General features: G+C 37.7%; 1 protein-coding gene across 1 annotated transcript in view; it reads right to left on the bottom strand.

Annotated features, from left to right (window-relative positions):
• LOC128637395 (TGF-beta receptor type-2-like) overlaps positions 1–26,264 on the bottom strand; it is a 102,537-nt gene that overhangs the window by 39,485 nt on the left and 36,788 nt on the right. Inside the window, exon 4 of the mRNA XM_053689788.1 lies at positions 11,559–12,379. Within this exon, the coding sequence (XP_053545763.1) occupies positions 11,559–12,379 (821 nt within the window). The remainder of the gene's footprint in view (positions 1–11,558; positions 12,380–26,264) is intronic.

Genomic DNA, 26,264 nt, shown 5'->3' on the forward strand with positions numbered 1-26,264 from the left:
GCCTGTTGTTAAATCAATCTCTCCTCCTTGGAGTCTTAATTTGGTTTTGAAGGCTTTGCAGGCTCCTCTTTTTGAGCCTATGCATTCTTTGGATATTAAACTACTTTCTTGGAAAGTGTTATTTCCTTTGGCTATCTCTTCAGCTAGAAGAGTTTCTGAATTGTCTGCTCTCTCTTGTGAGTCTCCTTTTCTGATTTTCCATTAGGATAAGGCTGTTTTGCGGACTTCGTTTAAATTTCTTCCTAAGGTTGTAAATTCTAACAACATTAGTAGAGAAAATTGTTGTTCCTTCCTTGTGTCCAAATCCCAAGAATATTCTTGAAAGATCTTTGCATTCTTTAGACATTGTAAGAGCTTTGAAATATTATGTCAAAGCTACTAAAGATTTCAGGAAGACTTCTAGTCTATTTGTTGTTTTTTCTGGTCCTAGGAAAGGTCAGAAATCCTCTGCCATTTCTTTGGCATCTTGGTTAAAGCTTTTGATTCACAAGGCTTATTTAGAGGCGAGACAGTCTCCGCCTCAGAGAATTACAGCTCATTCTACTAGATCAGTCGCCACTTCTTGGGCTTTTAAGAATGAAGCTTCTGTTGATCAGATTTGCAAAGCAGCAACTTGGTCTTCTTTGCATATATTTACAAAATTTTAAATTTTTTATGTATTTGCTTCTTCTGAAGCAGTCTTTGGTAGAAAAGTTCTTCAGGCAGCTGTCTCAGTTTGATTTTTCTGCTTATGATTTAAGTTTTTTTCTTGAAATTTATAAATTTATGTGAAATTTATAAGAAAGACTTATTTTTTTTGTGGATTTACTTTTTTCGGCGGAAATAGCTGTTTTTATTTTATCCCTCCCTTTCTAGTGACTCTTCTGTGGTCTCCCACATCTTGGGTATTTCTATCCCATAACCACCCTTTTTATGGTGGTTATGATTTTTATATAAAAAGCACAATTTTATTTTCAGTTCCTCTTTTTGTATGCTTTTTTACTCCTTATTTTATCACCCCACTACTTGGCTATTCATTAAACTGAATTGTGGGTGTGGTGGGGGGTGTATTTATAGGCATTTTGAGGTTTAGGAAACTTTGCCCCCCTGGTAGGATTGTATATCCCATACGTCACTAGCTCATGGGCTCTTGCCAATATAAAAGAAATGAATTTATCAGGTAAGTTCTTACATAAATTATGCTTTTTGTATTGCTAACAAATTATTGTGAAAATAAGCTGAACAAATTAAATGATTTTCCTATCATTTCATTATCTAGCTGCCTTTAGTACGTTTATCCCACAGGGTGCTAAAATCCCCTAAATAAAAAGAGGCAACCAGCCAATTTAATAAATCATTTGATAGACTTTTTTTTACCAGGTTTATTTTTAAAATGATTATCCTGCAAATAATTCTTATGGCTATAGAGTTTAAATGAATATTCTATGTTTAAGGGATAGAAAGGTCAAAATTAAAATGTGCGTGGGCACATTTCAATGTGAAATAGAAGCCTTTTTTCCATTATACTTCCAGGAGGGGGTGGGATAATTCATACACTGACAAAATGAGTTTAGTCACTCCCCTGTAAAAAACAAAACAAAAAAAAACATTCATGTTGGCTGCTATATACTCAGGGGCTATATATTATGTGCAAAACAAAAGCTGGAGTGACTGTCTAGTAATAGTACTTACCCAACAGGACTCGAGCACTCTTGCTGCTCTTCCCTCTCTTCCTGCAGTTGCTCCGCCTCCTCCTCCCTCTTACTACTACTTACTGTGAACTAAGGAACGTCACCACGCTGAACTGGAATGGGATAGGGTGGGAGTATTTCAGCATGGGGTAGGGGAGCCAGCGGAGGAGTGCACTGCAATGCCTGCCCAATTTAAATTAAAGGGATACTAAATCCAAATGTTTTCTTTAATGATTCAGATACAGCATGCAATTTTCAGCAACATTCTAATTGACTCAAATTAGCAATTTTTCTTCATTCTCTTGCTATCTTTATTTTAAAAGCGGGACCTAAAGCTTAGGAGCCGGCCCATTTTTGGTTCAGAAACCTGGGTTACGCTTGCTTATTGGTTGGCTGAATGTAGTCACTAATAAGCAAGTGCTATCCAGGGTGCTGAACCTAAAATGGGACGTCTCCTAAGCTTTAAATTCCTGATTTTTAAAATAAAGATAGAAAGAGAAAAATTGATAATAGGAGTAAATTAGAAAGTTGCTCAACATTGCATGCTCTATCTGAATCATAAAAGAAAAATTGTGGATTTAGTATCCCTTTAAACTAGCCAAGAAATTCAGAAATAAAAAAAAAAAGAAATCACCCTATGTTGTTGCTGCCTCGGGCCTCCTTATTTGTGGCCTTGTCGACTTTATGGAAATGCAAGCCCTGTATATATGGTAAATCCCTTTGCAACTCTTTTTTATTTCTAACACCTTATACCATCTATATTTGAGCCCTTTTTTTTAATTATTTTTTAAAATTATTTTTATCAGAGTTTTATCAGTGTTAATATGAGTGTAACTGTTTATGTTGTGCTTAGTGCAAGTTTTTTTCTTCCCCTACCCTTTATGTGAGCTCTAAAGTTGCACTAATGTAAACCTTCATTGCCCTCTAGCTAATGCGCCCTATTTCCGTTACGCACAAAAAGCAAAAAAAAAAAACCAATATCACTTTCATGCTACAGTTAGAGTGCTACTTGTAATCTAACCTAATGTCTGTCGGTCACCCTAAACCGAAATGGGTTAATGGGGTTAATTGATTATGTTTGTGTATGTTGCAATTGGAGTTGTGTTTCTGATAAGTGTTAAACAATCTGAATGCCATTTCTATAAGGACAAGATGGATATACTGGCATGTTTGTTACATTTTTTTATTTTTTTATAGTATTTTTAAAAAATATTTGTATTAATTAAGAAAACTTTGTTTTTCTGTTTTGGTGAGATTTGCATCTGAAATCAAGAACAACAGTGCATGCTGCTGGTGCAATGCTGAATACGGAGAGCGTATTGCTTTCCGCATTCAGCGAGGTCTTGCAGACCTGATCCGCACTGTCGGATCAGGTCCGCAAGACCTTTGTTAAATTGGCCTCTTATCCTCAATAACAGGATTTTGACAGTTCTCATATTGTTAATCATGAATATGCTAAGTGACCAGTTTTATCATATAAAGTTCCAAAGTCACTGTACAGAGGTTTGTCTTTGCGAAATATCTATCACTGTAAGAATATGGCACCACTGAGTTCTAGATATTGTAAATCAAGGTTTTTTAAAGGCCAATTTTCAGGACTTCTGCTTACTGTAAAAACTCAAACAACTTATCTCAGTTATCAATAAATAAGAAGGAAAAGCAAATGGCTAAATCCAGATCATGAAGATGGGATTCCAGACACAAATCACATTTAAAAAGATGAAATTTCTGTAACTTACTATCACAGAAATGTGAGTATGTAATGTCTAGATGTTGCTGCCATTATTTTCATTTATCACAATAGATTTTGTTAGCTATATAAGATATCATGTATATGTCTGTTAAATACATATACATATGTAAATTTATAGCCACCCAGTACCTATGGACTATACAATAGTGATGTATATAAGTTAAATGAATCTAGACTATATACGGATATATACTTTACATCTAAAATTATACCTAAATTATACCTAGGGGTTAATACCTACATTATATGTATTAACCCCTAAACCGCCGCTCCTGGACCCCGCCGCCACCTACATTATATGTATTAACCCCTAAACCCCCGCTCCCAGGGCCCCCCCGCACCTATATAAAGTTATTACCCCCTAAACTGCCGCTCCTGGACCCCGCCGCCACCTACATTATATGTATTAAACCCTAAACTGCCGCTCCCGGAGCCCCCCACACCTAAATAAAGTTATTACCCCCTAAACCGCCGCTCCTGGACCCCGCCGCAACTATAATAAATATATTAACCCATAAACCGCCAAAAAGCCACCTACATTATACCTATTAACCCCTAATCTGCCGCCCCCTATACTGCTGCCACCTACATAAAGTTATTAACCCCTATCCTGCGGATCCCGGACCCCGCTGCAACTAAATAAATTGTTTAACCCCTAAACCACCGCTCCCGGACCCGCCGCAACTAAATTAAATGTTTAACCCCTAAAGCGCCGCTCACGGACCCCGCCGCCACCTATATTAAACTTATTAACCCCTAAACCTAAGTCTAACACTAACACCCCCCTAACTTAAATATTATTTAAATAAATCTAAATACATATTACAATTATTAACTAAATTATTCCTATTTAAAACTAAATACTTACCGGTAAAATAAACCCTAAAATAGCTACAATATAACTAATAATTACATTGTAGCTATTTTAGGATTTATTTTTATTTTACAGGCAACTTTGTATTTATTTTAACTAGGTACAATAGTTATTAAATAGTTATTAACTATTTAATAGCTACCTAGTTAAAATAAAGACAAATTTACCTGTAAAATAAATCCTAACCTAAGTTACAAATACACCTAACACTACACTATCATTAAATTAATTTAAAAAATGAACTACAATTACCTAAAATTAAATACAATTAAATAAACTATAGTACAAAAAAACAAACACTAAATAACATAAAATAAAAAAAATGACAAGAACTTTTAACTAATTACACCTAATCTAAGCCCCCTACTAAAATAAAATGCCCTACCCTATACTAAATTACAAAGTATTCAGCTCTTTTACCAGCCCTTAAAAGGGCTTTTTGCAAGGCATTGCCCCAAAGTAATCAGCTTTTACCTGTAAAAAAAAATACAACCCCCCCAACATTACAACCCACCACCCACACACCCCTACTCTAAAACCCACAAAACCCCCCTTAAAAAACCTAACACTAACCCCCTGAAGATCATCCTACCTTGAGCCGTGTTCACCCAGACTGGCCGAATTCTTCATCCAAGCGGGGCAGAAGAGGTCCTCCATCCGGCCGAAGTCTTCATCCAAGCGGCATCTTCTATCTTCAATCATCAGAAGCGGAGCCATCTTCCATCCAGCCGACGCGGAGCAATCTTCTTCCAACGACATCCTAACACAGAATGCCTGGTCCTTTAAATGACGTCATCCAAGATGGCGTCCCTCAAATTCCGATTGCCTGATAGGATTCTATCAACCAATCGGAATTAAGCTAGGAAAAATCAGATTGGTTGATTTAATCAGCCAATCTGATCGAAATACAATCCGATTGGCTGATTGGATCAGCCAATAGAATTGACCTCGCATTCTATTGGCTGATCCAATCAGCCAATCGGATTGTACTTCAATCCGATTGGCTGATTAAATCAACCAATCGGATTTTTCCTACCTTAATTCCGATTAGCTGATAGAATCCTATCGGCCAATCGGAATTCGATGGACGCCATCTTGGATGACGTCATTTAAAGGATTAGGCATTCGGTGTTAGGACGTCGTTGGAAGAAGATCGCTCCGCTCCGGATTATTGAAGATAGAAGACGCCGCTTGGATGAAGACTTAAGCCGGATGGAGGACCTCTTCTGCCCCACTTGGATGAAGAATTCGGCCCGGCTCAAGGTAGGGTGATCTTCAGGGGGTTAGTGTTAGGTTTTTTTAAGGGGGGTTTGGGTGGGTTTTAGAGTAGGGGTGTGTGGGTTGTAATGTTGGGGGGGTGTATTTTATTTTTACAGGTAAAAGAGCTGATTACTTTGGGGCAATGCCCTGCAAAAAGCCATTTTAAGGGCTGGTAAAAGAGCTGATTACTTTGTAATTTAGTATAGGGTAGGGCATTTTATTATTTTGGGGGACTTTTTTTATTTTATTAGGGGGCTTAGATTAGGTGTAATTATCTTAAAGTTCTTGTAATTTTTTTCATTTTCTGTAATTTAGTGGGGGGTTTTGTAATATAGTTTAGTTTATTTAATTGTATTTAATTTTAGGTAATTGTAGTTAATTTTTTAAATTAATTTAATGATAGTGTAGTGTTAGGTGTATTTGTAACTTAGGTTAGGATTTATTTTACAGGTAATTTTGTAGTTATTTTAACTAGGTAGCTATTAAATAGTTAATAACTATTTAATAGCTATTGTACCTAGTTAAAATAAATACAAAGTTGCCTGTAAAATAAAAATAAATCCTAAAATAGCTACAATATAATTATTAGTTATGTTGTATTTTTTTTCATTTTTTTTTTACAGGTAAGTATTTAGTTTTAAATAGGAATAATTTACGCCTAGATTTAGAGTTCTGCATTAGCCATCAAAACCAGCGTTAGGGGCTCCTAACGCTGGTTTTGGGCTACCGCTGGTATTTAGAGTCAGTCAGGAAAGGGTCTAATGCTCACTTTGCAGCCACGACTTTTCCATACCGTAGATCCCCCTACGCCATTTGCGTATCCTATCTTTTCAATGGGATCTTTCTAACGCTGGTATTTAGAGTCTTGGCTGAAGTGAGCGTTAGAAATCTAACGACAAGACTCCAGCCGCAGAGAAAAGCCAGGAGTTAAGAGCTTTCTGGGCTAACGCTGGTTCATAAACCTCTTAACTACTGTGCTCTAAAGTACACTAACACCCATAAACTACCTATGTACCCCTAAACCGAGGTCCCCCCCACATCGCCGCCACTCTATTAAATTTTTTTAACCCCTAATCTGCCGCCCCCAACATCACCGCCACCTACCTACAATTATTAACCCCTAATCTGCCGTCCGGACCTCACCGCTTCTATAATAAAGTTATTAATCCCTAATCCGCCTCACTCCCGCCTCAATAACCCTATAATAAATAGTATTAAACCCTAATCTGCCCTCCCTAACATCACCGACACCTAACTTCAAGTATTTTCCCCTAATCTACCGACCGGACCTCACCGCTAAATTTATTAACCCCTAAAGCTAAGTCTAACCCTAACACTAACAGCCCCCTAAGTTAAATATAATTTTTATCTAACGAAATAAATTAACTCTTATTAAATAAATTATTCCTATTTAAAGCTAAATACTTACCTGTAAAATAAACCCTAATATAGCTACAATATAAATTATAATTATATTGTAGCTATTTTAGGATTTATATTTATTTTACAGGCAACTTTGTATTTATTTTAACCAGGTACAATAGCTATTAAATAGTTAATAACTATTTAATAGCTACCTTGTTAAAATAATTACAAAATTACCTGTAAAATAAATCCTAACCTAAGTTACAATAAAACCTAACACTACACTATCAATAAATTAATTAAAAAAAATACCTACAATTATCTACAATTAAACCTAACACTACACTATCAATAAATTAATTACATACAAATACCTACAATTAAATACAATTAAACTAACTAAAGTACAAAAAATAAAAAAAGAATTTACAAACATTAGAAAAATATTACAACAATTTTAAGCTAATTACACCTACTCTAAGCCCCCTAATAAAATAACAAAGCCCCCCAAAATAAAAAAATGCCCTACCCTATTCTAAAATACAAATAGAAAAGTACTTTTACCTTACCAGCCCTTAAAAGGGCCTTTTGCGGGGCATGCTCCAAAGAATTCTGCTCTTTTGCCTGTAAAAAAACCCCCCATACAATACCCCCCAACATTACAACCCATCACCCACATACTCCTAATCTAACCCAAACCCCCCTTAAATAAACCTAACACTAAGCCCCTGAAGATCTTCCTACCTTATCTTCACCACGCCGGGTATTACCGATCCGTCCAGAGAAGGCTCCGAGGTCTTCATCCAAGCCCAAGCGAGGGCTGAAGAGGTCCATCATCTTCTTGAAGAGGTCCATCATGGAGCTGAAGAGATCCATCATGGAGCTGAAGAGATCCATCATCCGGCTGAAGAGGTCCATCATCGGGCTGAAGTCTTCTATCAAGCGGCATCTTCAATCTTCTTTCTTCTGGATCCATAGCCATCTTGGCCGACGACTTCCCGACGAATGACGGTTCCTTTAAATGACGTCAGATTGAGCTCGCATTCTATTGGCTGATTGGAACAGCCAATAGAATGCGAGCTCAATCTGATTGGCTGATTCCATCAGCCAATCAGAATTTTCCTACCTTAATTCCGATAGGCTGATAGAATACTATCAGCCAATCGGAATTCGAGGGACGCCATCTTGGATGACGTCATTTAAAGGAACCGTCATTCGTCGGGAAGTCGTCGGCCAAGATGGATGTTCCACGTCGGCGGGATGAAGATGGATCCAGAAGAAAGAAGATTGAAGATGCCGCTTGATAGAAGACTTCAGCCGGATGATGGACCTCTTCAGCCGGATGATGGACCTCTTCAGCCGGATGATGGATCTCTTCAGCTCCATGATGGATCTCTTCAGCTCCATGATGGACCTCTTCAGCCCCGGCTTGGGCTTGGATGAAGACTTCGGAGCCTTCTCTGGATGGATCGGTGATACCCGGCATGGTGAAGATAAGGTAGGAAGATCTTCAGGGGCTTAGTGTTAGGTTTATTTAAGGGGGTTTTGGGTTAGATTAGGGGTATGTGGGTGGTGGGTTGTAATGTTTGGGGGGTATTGTATGTTTTTTTTACAGGCAAAAGAGCAGAATTCTTTGGGGCATGCCCCGCAAAAGGATCTTTTAAGGGCTGGTAAGGTAAAAGAGCTTTTCTATTTGTATTTTAGAATAGGGTAGGGCATTTTTTTATTTTGGGGGGCTTTGTTATTTTATTAGGGGGCTTAGAGTAGGTGTAATTAGCTTAAAATTGTTGTAATATTTTTCTAATGTTTGTAAATTATTTTTTTATTTTTTGTAATTTAGTTCTTGTTTTATTTTTTTGTACTTTAGTTAGTTTATTTAATTGTATTTAATTGTAGGTATTTGTATGTAATTAATTTATTGATAGTGTAGTGTTAGGTTTAATTGTAGATAATTGTATGCATTTTATTTAATTAATTTATTGATAGTGTAGTGTTAGGTTTAATTGTAACTTAGGTTAGGATTTATTTTACAGGTAATTTTGTAATTATTTTAACTAGGTAGCTATTAAATAGTTATTAACTATTTAATAGCTATTGTACCTGGTTAAAATAAATACAAAGTTGCCTGTAAAATAAATATTAATCCTAAAATAGCTACAATATAATTATTATTTATATTGTAGCTATATTAGGGTTTATTTTACAGGTAAGTATTTAGCTTTAAATAGGAATAATTTATTTAATAAGAGTTAATTTATTTTGTTAGATAAAAATTATATTTAACTTAGGGGGGTGTTAGTGTTAGACTTAGCTTTAGGGGTTAATAAATGTAATAGAGTAGCGGTGAGGTCCGGTCGGCAGATTAGGGGTTAATACTTGAAGTTAGGTGTCGGCGATGTTAGGGAGGGCAGATTAGGGGTTAATAAATATAATATAGGGGTCGGCGGTGTTAGGGGCAGCAGATTAGGGGTACATAGGGATAACTTAGGCGGCGGCGGTGTACGGAGCAGCAGATTAGGGGTTAATAATAAAATGCAGGGGTCAGCGATAGCAGGGGCAGCAGATTAGGGGTTAATAAGTGTAAGGTTAGGGGTGTTTAGACTCGGGGTACATGTTAGAGTGTTAGGTGCAGATTTAGGAAGTGTTTCCCCATAGGAAACAATGGGGCTTTGTTAGGAGCTGAACGCTGCTTTTTTGCAGGTGTTAGTTTTTTTTTCAGCTCAAACGGCCCCATTGTTTCCTATGGGGGAATCGTGCACGAGCACGTTTTTGAAGCTGGCCGCGCCCGTAAGCACTGCTGGTATTGAGAGTTGCAGTGGCGGTAAATATGCTCTATGCTCTAAATACCAGCGGTATTTAAAAGGTGCGGGGGAAAAAAAGCACGTGTAGCTAACGCACCCCTTTGGCCGCAGAACTCTAAATCTAGCCGTTAATTAATAATTGTAATATGTATTTAGATTTATTTAAATAATATTTAAGTTAGGGGGGTGTTAGTGTTAGACTTAGGTTTAGGGGTTAATAAGTTTAATATAGGTGGCGGCGGGGTCCGGGAGCAGTGGTTTAGGGGTTAAACATTTAATTTAGTTGTGGCGGGGTCCGGGAGCGGCGGTTTAGGGGTTAAACAATTTATTTTGTTGCGGCGGGGTCCGGGATCTGCAGGATAGGGGTTAATAACTTTAATATAGGTGGTGGCGGTATAGGGGGCGGCAGATTAGGGGTTAATAGGTATAATGTAGGTGGCGGTGGGGTCCGGGAGCGGCGGTTTAGGGGTTAATATATTTATCATAGTTGCGGCGGGGTCCAGGAGCGGCGGTTTAGGGGGTAATAACTTTATTTAGGTGGCGGCGGTGTAGGGGGGGCAGATTAGGGGTGTTTAGACTCGGGGTACATGTTAGGGTGTTAGGTGCAGACACTTCCCATAGAAATCAATGGGATATCGGGCAGCAGCGAACATGAGCTCTCGCTGCTGTCAGACTCCCATTGATTCCTATGGGATCCGCCGCCTCTAGGGCGGCGGATTGAAAACCAGGTACGCTGGGCCGGAATAGTGCCGAGCGTACCTGCTAGTTATTTGATAACTTGCAAAACGTGACGTAAGAATCGATCTGTGTCGGACTGAGACCGGCGGATCGTAGCTTACGTCACTATATTCAACTTTTGCCGGTCTCTAGCCATTGATAACTAAGGCGAATCAGCCTCGCCACAAATACGCTGTGGAATTCCAGTGTATTTGCGGTTGACGGCTTGATAACTAGAGGCCCATGAGTTCATTTGATGTTGATATTTAGTCAATAACATGTGGTATGGTGGATTGTTATGCCGAATTCAAAGGTTGCCCATGCATTGTATGAGTGACTTTTCTGATATCTGATCCAATATTTATAATGTTATAGTTTGGATTTGGATTTTTCCAGTGAAAAATAAGGCAAACCAAAAACAGCAGATAAATACGATCAGCAAGATTGGAATTGATCCCTATATGTGGATATTTTGTTGAAGATGTTTTTTCACACTGTATATAAATTTACATTTACTATTAATATTTTTGTCTTTTGTGTTATGAGATGTGTCATGGTAGCAGTTATACTGTTGATGATACAGTAGGTGACGTCAGAGTTGTTATGATTTATGATGTCATTGATGATGCCTTGTGTGATGTCATTAATGATTTATTTCCTGGATGGGAAGTTATTTCAGTTTGAAATTTACCGGCATCGGAACATTTGAATGATAACTTACATGCTGACATAAATATAAGATTTTGCTTATGAACATGTTATTAATAGTAGAAAGGTGGAAAGTTAAATTTTTTATACTGTCTGTAAATATTTTTTCTATAATTTACGTTTTGTAATACTAAAAAAAGGATAACAAAACACTGTTTGTATCTGCTAATTCTTAGCTGATGCTAATTTTGTCAATGATAGTTTAGTTTCCTTATATTTAGCCTATTAAGATTGATACTGTGGAAATCAAGTTTGTGTAGCTATGTATTTTATCTCATTATTGTAGGAGTAAAAAAAGCAATGAAAGACAGACCTAACACAATAATGTTCTAGGTGTTCACGTGAAAAAGGGTATCTAGGTAATTTAAACACAGTCTTTGCAAGTATGATAGTCACCAGATAACTCTTACCTGCCCACTGTTAGCAAAGTCATCTGCAGTAAGTGAAGGATCCAGTCGTAAAGCAATCCCAAAGTCACACAGTACACACTCATAGTTGTTTTTAACAAGTATGTTGGTGCTTTTTATGTCTCTATGAGCTATAGGAATCTTTGGAGTTCCATAGGGGGTAAAGTCACTATGCAGGTGAGCCACACCACTCACAACAGAGCCTGCCATCTTTAAAAAAGTTGTCCAACTCAACATATGGTTGGACAGATAGTCCTTGAGATTGCCCCTAAATTGATAGGCAGTGATTATCCAATATTCCTTCTGCATATTGCTCCCACGGTCTTCTGCTGTTATGAACTGTAACACATTGTCATGTTTCAGGTTGTCATCAGCATAGATCTGACTCTCATTCACCCAGGAGGAATATTCTTGGCAAGGGAATATCTTTACTGCCACAACCTCATACTGGCCAGATGTGGCATGTTTTAGCTTTGCCCTCCAGACCTCAGCAAACCGCCCTTTCCCAACACGTTGATCCAACTCAATAGGAAGAAGTTCTGTGTTATGGTTGATGGTGTTGGCGCATGCAGAACTCATATTGGGATGAGGGTCAGTGATCATAACAGAAGACAGTTTGTAGTTATAATCATCACCTCTACTAGTTTCTAGCACCATTTCAGTATTGTGATTTGTTTTTTTCAGCCAGTCTTTGGATCTTAAAATAAAACTTTGGGTGCGGTACAAGTAAAATACAACAGTTATAGTTATAGCCACCAGGAGAGGAGGGAGAAGGCTAATTGCAGCAATGGGAATGACCTCTCTGCTCTGAAGGATGGAATATTCTGTAGGGAAAATTATCTTGGTGTTAGGTTAGTTTTGGAAAAATGTAAAATAAAGAATAATAAGGAAAAAAGAGAGAGGACTGCAGCAGAAGTATTTAAAGGAATATGAGAGCAACATTTATTAAAACAAAAAACAATTTGTTTCTATTCAAATTTACTTTGTCCTCTTGGTATCATTTGTTTAAAATCAGTAAGGTATGCTTAGGAGTGTACACGTGTTTGCACTAGTGTTGCAAGAATACAGTGCTTGAGATGTGCACACTACCTAAAAAGGCATGCTCTTCAACAGAGAATACCATAAGAATGAAGAAAGTTTGATAGAAGAAAACTGAAAACTTTTTTTTATAAATTGTATGATTTATCTGAATCATAAATTGAAAAATGTTGAGTTTCATGTGCCTTTAATAGTTCATTAAAAATGTTAATTTAAGTTAAACTATTTTTAAGCCCTTAAAAATAATACACTTTATTGTACATTTCAGAAGGACTCTGGTATGCTACATTATATTTGTTTGGGATTTTGTGTGGAATAATATAGTGTACCACATTTGTGGTGGCAAAACCTTTATTTTTAACCCAAATCACTAGCCTAAACTCTTATAATGCCAAGCAATGTATGTGTGTCCTGCACTAAAGGGTGCACTATGTTATGACCCTGGCTTAATATCTGGACCTTGCTATTTGTTTGCCATTCTATCCTGTTGTCTGCTTACTATGCTGCTGACCTTGAAACTGTTCTCTGGACTCCTCTTCTGCGCACCCATTTGGCTTTATTGCTTAATTTCTGCTACTCTCTCCAGTTCCTCACTCTGGTGTAGTAATTCTCAATTATTTATATATAATAACTGAGTCACGATGTATCTAGCTGAGTTGGCAAGCATTATTAGCACATTCTCTTAGGAATTCACTTCCTAGACTCACTCCATGCAAGAACTGCAGGCCTCACAACTGAATTTGTTACAGAGAATGGAGGGCTCTGCATAACGGAGAACCACTCAAGTGGGCCCATTATTTAAGCCAGAGAAGCAGTAGTATTCTGGATATTTGGGACTCTTTTGTGAATGCTATGAGTTCACTTTATGATGATCCTCATGTGATCCTCAAATGGCTTTGAGAACTCTTCGACAAGAAAAGAGTCCTAGACAAGATTATGTTTGTAACTTTCATCTTATTGTCAGTGATACTTGCCCATGTGGACCCTCCGACTGATTTTGAAAATATCTCTGGTAATACAGATTGTCAAGGGACTTCAGGAGAGGTGGCAGGAGAAATCTGCTTTACAACTTTTATCTCCATCTCAAATATGTTCTTCTCCAATACCTGTTTATACTTCTGATGATGTTTCTCAAGAGCAACCATGCAGATTGGAGCAATAACAAGGCCAATTTATTCTACTAAATATATGAGTATGAACTTATGTCTGTACTGTGGTAAAGCTGGTCTTTTTATATGTACCTGCCCTATAAGACCAAACAAAGATTCTAAAGAAGGTAATATGGTTTCTACAGCTATATTTTGATATGCTTCTTCTACTCCAACTGCCTGGTTTTTATCTTTTGCTGCTTCTTTACAGAGACAAGTATTGATTATGGAGCAAGTGGTTGCTCTCTCAATCAACTCTGGCAGCTAATATTTGTTCTCCTTTACTCAAAATATGGGCCAGCTTACAATTGGCACGCTAATGATAGTGTAGGACGCAATAATGCTGGACTGTGCTAACTTCAGCATGCGACTTGATATTGCACATTTACCAGAGAAGGGTTAGCGCAGCCAACATCGCTCTAGTGCAACCTATACTTTCAATGGAGATTGTGAACAACTAACTTGCACTGAAATTACAAGTTGAAAGTTATTGGTCGTGCTCGAACGAACGCCGAAACTGCACTAGAATATTTAGAGTGACTTGAGACCTGAAGTAAAGTGTAAAGGCTCCATTTATTAAGCAGTGGATGCTGTTTTCGGAGGCCCATTGTTTTAGGCTTGCCTTAAACGGAAGTTAAAAAACAGTGGTTTTTTAGGTGGTGGATTGAATTCATCCCGATCCAATACAATAAGGATGATTGACGGCCCCTGCTAGCACCCGAATGTCCGCTAGTGAGCAGGGGGCGGTATTGCACAAGCATTTCCCTTTGCTTATGCAATGATAAATGCCAACAACGTATGCTATTGGCATTTAGTGATGCTGAGCGGACATAATTCAGTATAGCGAATTATGTCCGCTCGACATATAGTAAATCTACCCCTAAGAGTTAAAAGAATTTTAAAAAAAACACATCCAAAACATATTAAAATAAACTATTACACTGATATATATATATATATATATACTTTTTAATAAAATAAAATATAATTTAAATAATTATAAAATGGTTTTAATAGGATTAAAAATGGATATAGTTAATGGCATAGTGGAAAGGGCTCTGATATAGGTGTACATGTATGTATATATATACGTGTATGTATGTATGTATGTATATATATATATATATATATATATATATATATATATGCAAAAAAAAAAATATATATATATATATATATATATATAAAAATATAAATAAATATATATATCTCCATACGTGAATGGAGTCTACAGTCACTGTTTATCAATATCACAAATACAGTTCCATATTCAGATCGCACTCTCTGGAAGCAGTTTCCTTAAAACATAACTATTATTCTTCAAGATAAAAAGCATATGGGCTAGATTACAAGAGGAGCGCTAATTTATTGCGCACCCACAAACAGGCAAACTTACAAGTGGCTGGTTATTGCTTCCATGAGCTTGCAGTAACAAGTAGCACTTATAACATTAACCAGAGATTAGATCTCTGGCCAATTTTATAAATATGCCCCAAATGCCCCCAAAATACAGTGTAGTGTATTTTATTAAAAAAATAAAAATTGTAGCATTTTTATTTTTTAATAAAATAACTACACTAGGCAGTATTTTGGGGGGTAAAGCTGGCGGGAGTGGGGTGTTAGAAAAAAAAAATGGCACTGAAAAGTGCCTTTACATTGCGGTCTATGGGAACTGTGTGTTCCCAGTAAATATACTGTATATGTATATGCTTATTATATGTTAATATGTGTATATACACATAAAACCACATAAATATATATGTATATATTCATATACATATATATTTACAATTTGCTGCCATTACTGCACAACGTACCCCCTTCACTGCGCTAGTTCTCATGCCGTGTCTCACGGCTCACATTCAAGTCTATAGAAGCATGCTCTCGTGAGCGCAATCCTTCCCAGCAATGCGAACTCGAGCTTGTGTTCGCATTGCTGTCAGCTTGTCATACCAGTGCACATTAGCCTGCGCTGGTATAACTCAGTGGAGCGCAAATATTACTTTCATAAAAGCGATATTTAGCACTCCACTTGTAATATGGCCCATAATGTTTTGGTACCTAACTGGTACCTTTTTCAAAGGGATTACATAAATAGATTGTACATCTCAAAGCACAATCATAGCTAATCAGTTCCATATCCTTATATTACCTCCAGTGTAAAACGACAACCTTGCTGTCAGAGAGCACACACCGCTTCTGGTGCCACACCCATCAGTTAAGCATCAAACTATACTTAGCGAATCACAATTGCTCCCATGCCATCTACGTCATTGCTGTCGTATGCATTACACTTCACATGAGGCCAAACAGATACATCCAATCACATCACATTGGCGCAATTGTGATTTAATTAGTATAGTTTGATGCTTACCTGATAGGCGTGGCAACATTATCAGTATGCACTCTCTGACAGGGAGGTTGGCGTTTAACCCTGGAGATAATATAAGGATGAATGTGCAACTGATCAGGTATGATTGTTCTTGGAAATGTACAATCTATGTATGTAATCCATTTGAAAAAGTTAGGTACCGAAACATTATTGGCATATATATATATATATATATATATATATATATATATATATATATATATATATATATATATATATATATATATATATATATATATATTCTAAATATATATGTGTATGCATGTGTATACATGTGAAAGATAAAAATAATTATAGTGTAATACTTCAGATGACAAATATTGTTCAAAAATGAGAACTAACACAGAACAATCCTTTAAGTAATGCAATCTCCAGAAAGTCCTCAAATTACAGTCCAACAATCTCACTTGTTCCAATCTTGTTTGTTTTACTAGATGTATATACATGTGTATTTATGTGTTTATATGTGTATGTATGTATGTGTACACATACCTACATATATACACATTTAAACACATATAAACACGTTGATACACATACAGTATATAGACGTGTGTGTGTATACTGTGTGTATTATATATATATATATATATATATATATCTGTAAATATTAATATACTGTAGATATATGTTTTACAAAAGAAATAATCAAATAATTTTAGAAATATCTGTTTAAAAAGAAAAAGAAAATTTTCTTCTATGTGAAGAATATAGGAATGAAAGGTATTCCTAACGCACCTGCGGCTTTAGCACAGTTGATCTAGTGCAGTAGGGTTAGCACGAAAGCTATAACTAATATATATTTCTTTAGCGTGTCTCATAGAAGCCTATGCTGAGAAGAAGTTAATGTGTTTGTGATATCCAAAGTCCTATTGTTATTGTGCCTTGGCCACACTAATATTTTACTTTGAGCGCTGTTAGCATTCGAGTTTAAAGAAAATTACTGAGCCACTTCTGGCCCAGTCTTGTTTGTCTGCTTGTTGCTTATGGCAGTCCAATGACGTGAGGTCTCATTTCAAAACAGACTGCACCTGTATCTGTGACCATGGGAACTGATCATAAAGATAATTTACAATTTGATTTTAAATATTTAGTTTTGCCCTTTGGACTGTGTAATGTTCCAGCTAATTTTCAGCACTATTAAATGCCATATTTACATTGTGATGGACCCTAAGAAAGTATCTACAATTATAGAGCGACCAGTTCCTACAAATAAGAAGGCAGTAGAAAGGTTTATTGGCTTTTGCCAATTTCTATAGATGTTTCATCAGGAATTTTCAGGTATTTCTGTCCCTATCACTCAACTTACCCAGAGTCAAGTTACTTTTTTTTTTTTGGACACCTGTGCCTTTAACGTCTTCAGGTGTATTGTTATGCCACAAGGAAAAGATTCTTATCCCTATTAAGATGCATTTGTAAGTTTTACAGTTTCATCATGACCCCTTTTCTACTGCCATGGAGTTATAAAGACGTCATTTTTGGACCTTCTGGGGGCCTGGTTTAGCTAAGATTTTTTGTCATTTTTTTTTTATCTTGTGAAATATTTGCAAGGATGAAGCATTCTACATCAGCTCCTGTGGACAATCTTCTTCCCTTGCAGATTCATGAGAGACCTTGGTCAAGCATCTCTATAGAATTTTATTGTGGATCTCCTCCTTCTGAGAATTATGAAACTATTTTTGTGGTAGTGGACCATCTGACTAGTCTGGCTCATTTTATCCCTGTGATGTGTAGTATACAGCGCCGAAGGCAGAGGTATTTGTGGTATATAGGGATGTAGGCCACTCTTAGGTGGGATGCGAAAAGGGTCTGATTTATTACATGCAAATAAGCTTAAAATAGGATACAAAGATGAATTTAAAAATCATAAAAGAAAAAAGAAAAATTATGTAAATGTATCTTAGACAGTATATATCATTGACAATGTATAAACAAGAATGAAGGGTGAATATGGATCCACATCAAGTACAATACTAGAGAAACCAAACAGGGATTCAGATTGGGGAATGTAATCCCATAAAAATTGTGATTAAAGTCCAACAAAGGTGAAAATCCAGCATAAAAAGATCCAAAAGCCATGCTGGGACATGGCTGCGTTCTAGCTGAGCTCCGTAGCTGCCGTAGCTCGAAATACACATAAAGCACAGTTGGAGGTACCGATTTTGAGAAAATTCTATCTGCTCTCACTTGAGATTCTCACCCGAACCGGAGCGGACCCCTTACAGAGCATCAAGGAGTCTGCCGCAATAGCTCCTAACGAGCAAACAGGATCTGCAGCAGTAACAGCAGCTATCTTTGACTACACGAGGGAGAAACGACCCCGCAAACTTTGGTAACATATACACTTTAAATGACTGCCTGGTCTGCTCATATAACCGGAGCCTGATATTGCTTAATACTCTGACATAGAATATACCTCGATAGGTGGAAACGGAGGCTAAATTGCTCCAGATACAAAGACGCCATGACTTCTCGCGGCCTACAAAGGGGCAAGTGACTGTGTCCGACCTGTCTGAGACACCTCCAGATAAATCACACATACATGAATAAAGGAAAGATCTGAGTCTTTGGGAAGTTACATAGCGTTCTTTTAAATCACGTGTACACGGCCGCATGAGAGAGTGATGTGCACTGGGTGAGGTCTGGGTCTTATTCGACACACACGCTTATAACTGTATTTCAGCTAGGAGAAATAAAGTATCATAGTTGAGCAATCTATAAGGTTTGTTGCTGAGCTTTGTTTGAGGCTGACATAACTGGTGTCTGGCTCACCCCATCACAAGACATAAACTTTCAGGCCTTGCAACATTCTACGCTCAGGCATACCCAAAACATTTATACATTGCAGCATTTGTGCTCACAGATCTATTTGCTCATAAACTCTGGCTGTTTGGCTGCATGGTTTTCAACATAAGATATTGTTGCCTAAAGGAGATCCAGAACCTGGTTGTGGGGAGGTCTGAGGAGACCATAAGTCATTTCTGTGAACGTTATTACCTACTAACATGTCGCAACTGAAGGGGCCGAAAATGGACAAACCGAATAAAACAACTGCGACTACACCTTCAGTGACTGCGTTCTTTCATACTTCTGAGACATCCTCACCTGATCTACCTCTCCTTACAGATAATACTCCTCCTAACACCCAAACAGAACCCTCTTCTTTAAATCATAACACGCTGCACTTGTTGTGCTCTCAGCTGGCAGACCTACCTTCCAAATCTGACTTTGCCTCCCTTAAGTTTTTCATCAAAGAAGAGATGAGAGACCTCAAAAAATATCTAACGGATATGGGTGCTCGCATTGAATATCTAGAAGAAGGACAAGATGCACTTAATAATCTAGTCAGTTCAAATACAACCCAATTGTCTATACAAGACTCCATCGTTCAGAATTTGCAGGAAAAGCTAGAGGACTTAGACAATTGCGGAAGACGTAACAACCTCAGGATTCGAGGTATTCCCGAAGAGGTCCAGCAGGATCAATTAAAATCCTATCTAAAAGACCTCTTTGCCTTTCTACTACCGAGATCCCCTGTACTACAAACCGAAGATATTGAGAGAATTCACAGGGCTCTCAGGCCTCCCTCAAAACCTCCTGCACCTCCAAGAGACGTGATTCTGAAGCTCCTCCGCTACACCACTAAGGAAGAATTGTGGCATGCTGCAAGGGTAACGAGAGCTTTCATTCAGAGCTCACTCCATACAAATTTTCCAGGACTTATGCCCACAAACAATCCAGAGAAGAAGGGAGGTGAGAGTTATTACCAAAGCTCTTTAAGAAAATAACATCTGCTACCGCTGGGTTTCCCCTTTAGCTTAATAGCTACTCATAATGGGGCCCAAGCCACTTACAAGAGTTTTCAAGACTTGGACAATTTCTCTAAAACACTAAACATCAACATTCTTCCCCCTGAGGACAACGTGCTGGATACACTTTCCCGACTAAAGATTACTAACCCGGACATCCCTAAAGAACAGCGCTCCCAATGGACCCGATCGCAACACAAGAGAAGAAAGACAGACCTTCCTCCCTCAGAGACTGCTCACTAACCCAGCTAACTGTTCATGACAGGAATATCTGAGATCTAAAAATTAATCCTGATATTATGATTTATTTCATTGCCTGCAATGCTGATCTGTCACGGTCCCCCTCGAGAGGACAAATGGACATGAAGGTTGGGTAAGATGGTTATACTGACCAATATGTAAATCATGGTTTAGTTTAATATTTATGTTGTCTTAAAGATTAATGTTTTGCACTTTTATTCTTAAACTTTTGCAGTACTTCATGACTTTATTATTGTCTACCTTACAGTTAAATCTATATACAGGCTATGCCCTTCAGGTTAGACCTTAGTCCTGATAATATGCTTTATTTCACTGTCTGTTTTGCTGATCTGTTACAGCCCCCCTTGAGGAGACAAAGGGACATGTAGACTGGGAAAGACTGCTATACTGACCAATATGTAAATCATGGTTTAGTGTAACATATTTGCTGCTTTAAAGATTAATGTTTTGTACTTCCGCTCATAAACCACTGCAGTACTTCATGATTCCATTACTGACTATCTTATAGTTAAAATCACATAAGGTGATGCCCTTCAGATTAGATTCCAATATTCATAGTTGCCCGATTAAATTACATGGGGCTCTCTGGCTAAAATGACAAGTTATATAGTTTCAAAACCTTGGCCAGGTTTCTTACGAATGGTTTCTCCACTGTTCTTCATTATAACATAAATCTTACTAACCAGAGCAAAAATACGGCACCACTTCCCCCCAATGATGGTGTATAGTTCTGGAGATACACTAAGTTCTAAAAAAAGTTCATTACAGTTTCCTTATGTTATTGTTTTTTCTCATGTGTTTATAATGTCTCATATGTTCAATTGTCAATCTGTGCTAAAGGCATATAGTTCTGTTTGCTATTATACCATATTCCCAAGCGAGAGTTATGCACCTACACCCCATGATGACGTTTGATAATGCTACTCTTAAAATTGTGTCACATAATGTTAAGGGACTCAACATCCCACAGAAAAGGTCCATAGCTATTAGGGATTACAAGAGAATACGAAGTGATGTGGTAATGCTTCAGGAGACCCACTTTAGGAGAGGTCATGAACCTAAAACTTCCTTTTTGAAATTTGGCCCTGCATATTTTGCCTCAAAAAACACCAAACATAACGGTGTATGTATACTGGTTAATAAAAATGTCCCCTTTAAAGTTGACTCGGTTATTAGAGACAAGGAAGGGAGATACCTGATTCTTTCCAGGACCCTTCACCACAGACGCATTACCCTAGTCAATGTATATGCACCTAGCGTTGATTCCCCTCGATTTTTCCAACACATATGTAAAAGAATCCTAGAAACAGCCAGAGGTAGCTTGGTGGTTGGGGGCGATTTTAATATAGCCCTGGATCACTTCCTGGATTGTTCCACTGGTACTTCATCAACCCCTAATAAAGTCTTTCAAAAGGTAAAAACATATGTCACCTCACTAGCAGTTCATGATGCATGGCGGTTAGGTCATCCGAATGTTAAGGACTATACATTCTACTCGTACCGACATCGACATTATTCTAGGATAGATTACCTAATGATAGATGTTACAACCCTTGCCCATATAACCCTTGCCCAGGTCTCTGATACAAACATATACCCCATCACATGGTCAGACCACACCATGATTAGTTGCACATTAAATTTCCCGTCACACACTCATTGGCAGCGCACCTGGAGACTAGACGAGACCCTGCTACAGGATCCATTGATCCGTATCCAAGTTACTAACAAACTGGAGGAATACTTTAAACTGAATGACACCACTAACATTAATCCCCAACACTTACGGAATGCACACAAATGCTATATGCGAGGCGAGTTAATAGCCTTGAAAGCTGCTAAAATCAAACAAAACAATATTTATCTATCATCACTGTTATCTGACTTAAACAAATTACAGGAAATACACAAGGCCCACCCCAAAGACCGCTCTTTATTAGATAGTCTCGAACTCAAGAGACAACAGCTTACTTATTACTTTGGGACTGACGCTAAAAGAAATGCTATATTCCTTAGAAAGAAGTTCTATGAGGGCAGAAATAAACAAGGAAAGATGCTAGCTAGACAGCTTAGGAAAAAAGACCCTCAATAGATATATATCCCACATTAAAGATGATAAAGGCAAGGACTGGTACACCTCAACCGACATAGCTGAAAATTTTAGACAGTACTATGAATCACTATATAATTTAAGCCAACATTGCACAACACCGACAGAGAGCGCCATACAATCCTATTTGTCACAGTTGGCTCTCCCTAGAATTACTCCAGAGCAGAGGGATGACATGGACGCACCATTTACAGCAACTGAGATAGTGGGGGCAACTAAATCCTTAAAAGGAGGGAAAGCTCCAGGCCCTGACGGCTTTGGTAATGAATATTATGTTACATTTCGTGACATTCTAACCCCCTATCTCTTACGATACTTTCACACCATTGACAAAGACTGTGCATTCCCCCCAATAGCCCTACGAGCAAGAATAACTAATCCCAAAACCAAATAAATCCCCTTTACACATCCCAAATTATAGACCAATTTCGTTATTAAACGTGGACATTAAAATTTACGCAAAAATCCTGGCGAACCGTCTAAATAGAATATTACCCCAAATTATACACCCCGATCAGGTGGGATTCGTCCCTTTTAGGGAAGCCAAAGACAACACGGTGCGAAACCTACACCTGATGCGGCATGCGTGATCACTAAATATCCCTTTGGTTTGGCTATCTATGGATGCGGAGAAGGCCTTTGACCGTGTCGGATGGCCTTTTCTGAGAGCCGTACTTGGCTCGTTTGGGTTTGGAGAAAAAACCTTACATAAAATTTTTGCCCTATACAACAAACCAAGCGTATACATATCTCTTAATGGTATTATATCGAAACCCCTACAAATATCAAACGGAACAAGACAGGGTTGTCCCTTGTCGCCCCTACTGTTTACATGCCTGAGTGAGGCCTTAGCAGCTAAAATCAGACTGAATGGACAAATACGGGGTTTTTGCATAGAGGTGGAGGTATACAAATTGTCACTATTCGCAGATGACATCCTGTTTTCATTAATTGACCCCCTTGAATCTATCCCACCATTACTGAGTGAACTGGAATCATTCTACACACTAACAAATTTCAAAATAAAATAAACTAAATCGGAAATGTTGGGGGTTGCTCTGGACTCTCAGACAGAGTCATTGATAACTGATAGATGTGCATTTAAATGGTGCAATGGCCCATTGAAATATCTGGGAGTGCATCTCACTGATAATATAAATACACTTTTTAATGTAAATTATATTTCAATTAAAACAGCCCTGACGAGAGACCTCTCCTCATGGACAAGAAAGAACCTTTCTTGGCTTGGCAGAATCCATACAGTTAAAATGAATGCTTTCCCCCATCTGCTTTATATTATGTATACTCTACCCATACCTATACCTAATAATTACACTCTCCAGATGCAGCGACTATTTAGGTCGTTCATTTGGAATAGGCGACCCCCTAGGATTAACAAACACATAATGGCCCGCCCTATAACCCAAGGAGGACTGGGAGTACCAGACATTGAAAGTTATCGTAGATCTATATTCCTACAGAGAATATTAGACTGGAGAATACATAGATCACACAAAAGATGGATATTGTTAAAGGAGAGTCTCAACCGTGAAGTTCACCTTCCTTCCGTCTGCTGGAAGTACAGCTCACGTGCGGCCCATTATCAGGTCACCAATCCATTCACGCAGGAAACCCTTAAAATATGGGAACATGTTAATAGAGTGAACCCATATTTGTCTTCCTGCCCTGGTCCCCTGACGTCCCTCATCCACAACAGTGAATTCTCCTTACTATCTCTTGCCAGAGAATGGGCTGCGGGGGATGTTGTAGAAGAGACTTTAATGACTCATCTTACCACAAATGAGCAGTTTTGCACTCAAGACCAGTTGGTGGAGAGAGGTCACTCTTGGGCCGCCAACTGGGTCTCATACAGAAGGGTACATCAATATGTGACAACTCACAAACATTACCTAAACATGACTAGACCCTTGACTTTGCTAGAGAAAGTATTTTCCTCACCCCTCCACTTAAACATGGCCTCTCCTGCATATATAGAATTCTCACACAGCCTCCACCAGGTGATCTGATACGCTCGATAGGGACATGGGAAAAGGAACTAGGGTTAACAATTACGCCTGCTACAGCAATCAATATCTTTCAAAACATAAAAGCCAGTTCCTCATAATCTAGAATAAAAGAATTGAACCTTAAAATGTTACATTCCTGGTACTTGACTCCCAGGAGACTACACAAATTGTTCCCTAAAACTAGTAATGTATGTTGGAGATGCGGTCATGTGGGTAGTGGTATGGGTCATATGTGGTGGTGGTGCTCCCAACTAAACACCTTATGGAGAAATATAATAGCAGAAATAGAAGGTATTTTCGGCATAATCCTCCCACTGGATCCTTTGGTGTGGCTGCATAACAAATCTACCAAACTCCCCCAACCTCATTTTAGACCCCTTTTGAGAAGCATGATAAATAGTGTTAAAGTCTTGGTAGCACAGAATTGGAAATCCCCAGAGATTCCCTCACTCAAAATGTGGCAAAACAAAGTTACGGAATTAATCGAATTAGAGGAGTTTAGCTCTTACACTTCAAACAAGCGAGACAACTTCATAGAACTACAGATTACATGGGAACAATACATTAAAAATTTAGTAAAATAGGCCTCTACCCTACCTATGGCTCAACGACTACCTATACTTTAATCTGACTTCCTTAGTAACAGTAACTTTATTTTTATATTATTGAACAATGAGACTTTTATGTTATATGGTTCAAACTAGTAATTAAGTTAAGTTAAAAACTAGAATTCATGGTATGAGCTAATATGCATTGGAAATACTCTCTTTCAGTTCATGTGAATATCATATAAATTGTATATGTTTTGTAACTTCCAATATGCAATGCTGTACAATTTATTCTTTACCATTGAGATTCTTAAAAAAAAGTATTTGAAAAAAGATCCAGCACAAGAAAAGTCAATGTCAAATGTCAATCAATCCTCAAAAGGTTGTGTAGTGTTCATGTGCAATTCCAAATATTGATGGTGATATTGCAAAAGATCGTAAAAACTAAGCTGTGTCAGATAAAAAAAGTGACTTGGTGAAAAAAGAAAATTGTGTACACAAAAGTAATAAAAAAAACCTCATTTAAACCGGAAGTGACGTCATGTCAACTTCCGCTTTTTAATATTGGTAAATAGCTCTTTACATACCTTATAGCCCAGAAACTATAATATGGAGATATTACTTTATCCCACTACCCTCCTTACCCCTTTACAAGAGTCTGATGCCGTAAAAAATGTAAAAGATCGATACCGGAAGTGACACAACGTTCACTTCCGGTTTTCGTTATTTCCAACAATGTTGTTATCTCTAATGCTTTGGGAAAGACATCTTATCTTCTATCCAATTTACAGCTATGAGTTTAAGCTGTGAAATATCACTTAATTTGTTCCCCTGTTCGTCTCCATGAAAGCCGATATTATAATGGGTAAATGACCGATACCGGAAGTGAAGTAATGCCCACTTCCGGTTTTGCGTCTTTCAACTAAATTACAATTAACCACATCCAAAATGTTTTCTTTTTGAAGCAAACTATGGAGTTAATGTGGATATATGGCTTATGTTTATATAACTATGGGTTTCCTTAGAAGTGCCAAAACCAGAAGTACTTCTAAACCGGAAGTGTTATGTATATAATGTTTATAACGTTTTATAGTGATTGAATATATAAACCTTGGGTTTATACAAAGTGCTATATATATTGAATTATCATCCACATATGTATACATATTATCAATTTCAACCAGCTTTGGAATATCTGTTACCCATAATACATTGCATCAGGAAGTGGGTGGCCCCTGATATTTTTGGCGCCCAAACACAATAGAGCTTACCATATAAAAGGCCAGTTAATGTTACATTCATTACTGTCTTGAAAAAGGCCTTATTGAGGCTGAAACGCGTTGACACTTGGTAAGCATATTTCTATTTAATTTTAT

This window comes from Bombina bombina, chromosome 1 (assembly GCF_027579735.1).
Source record: "Bombina bombina isolate aBomBom1 chromosome 1, aBomBom1.pri, whole genome shotgun sequence".
Lineage (NCBI taxonomy): Eukaryota > Metazoa > Chordata > Amphibia > Anura > Bombinatoridae > Bombina > Bombina bombina.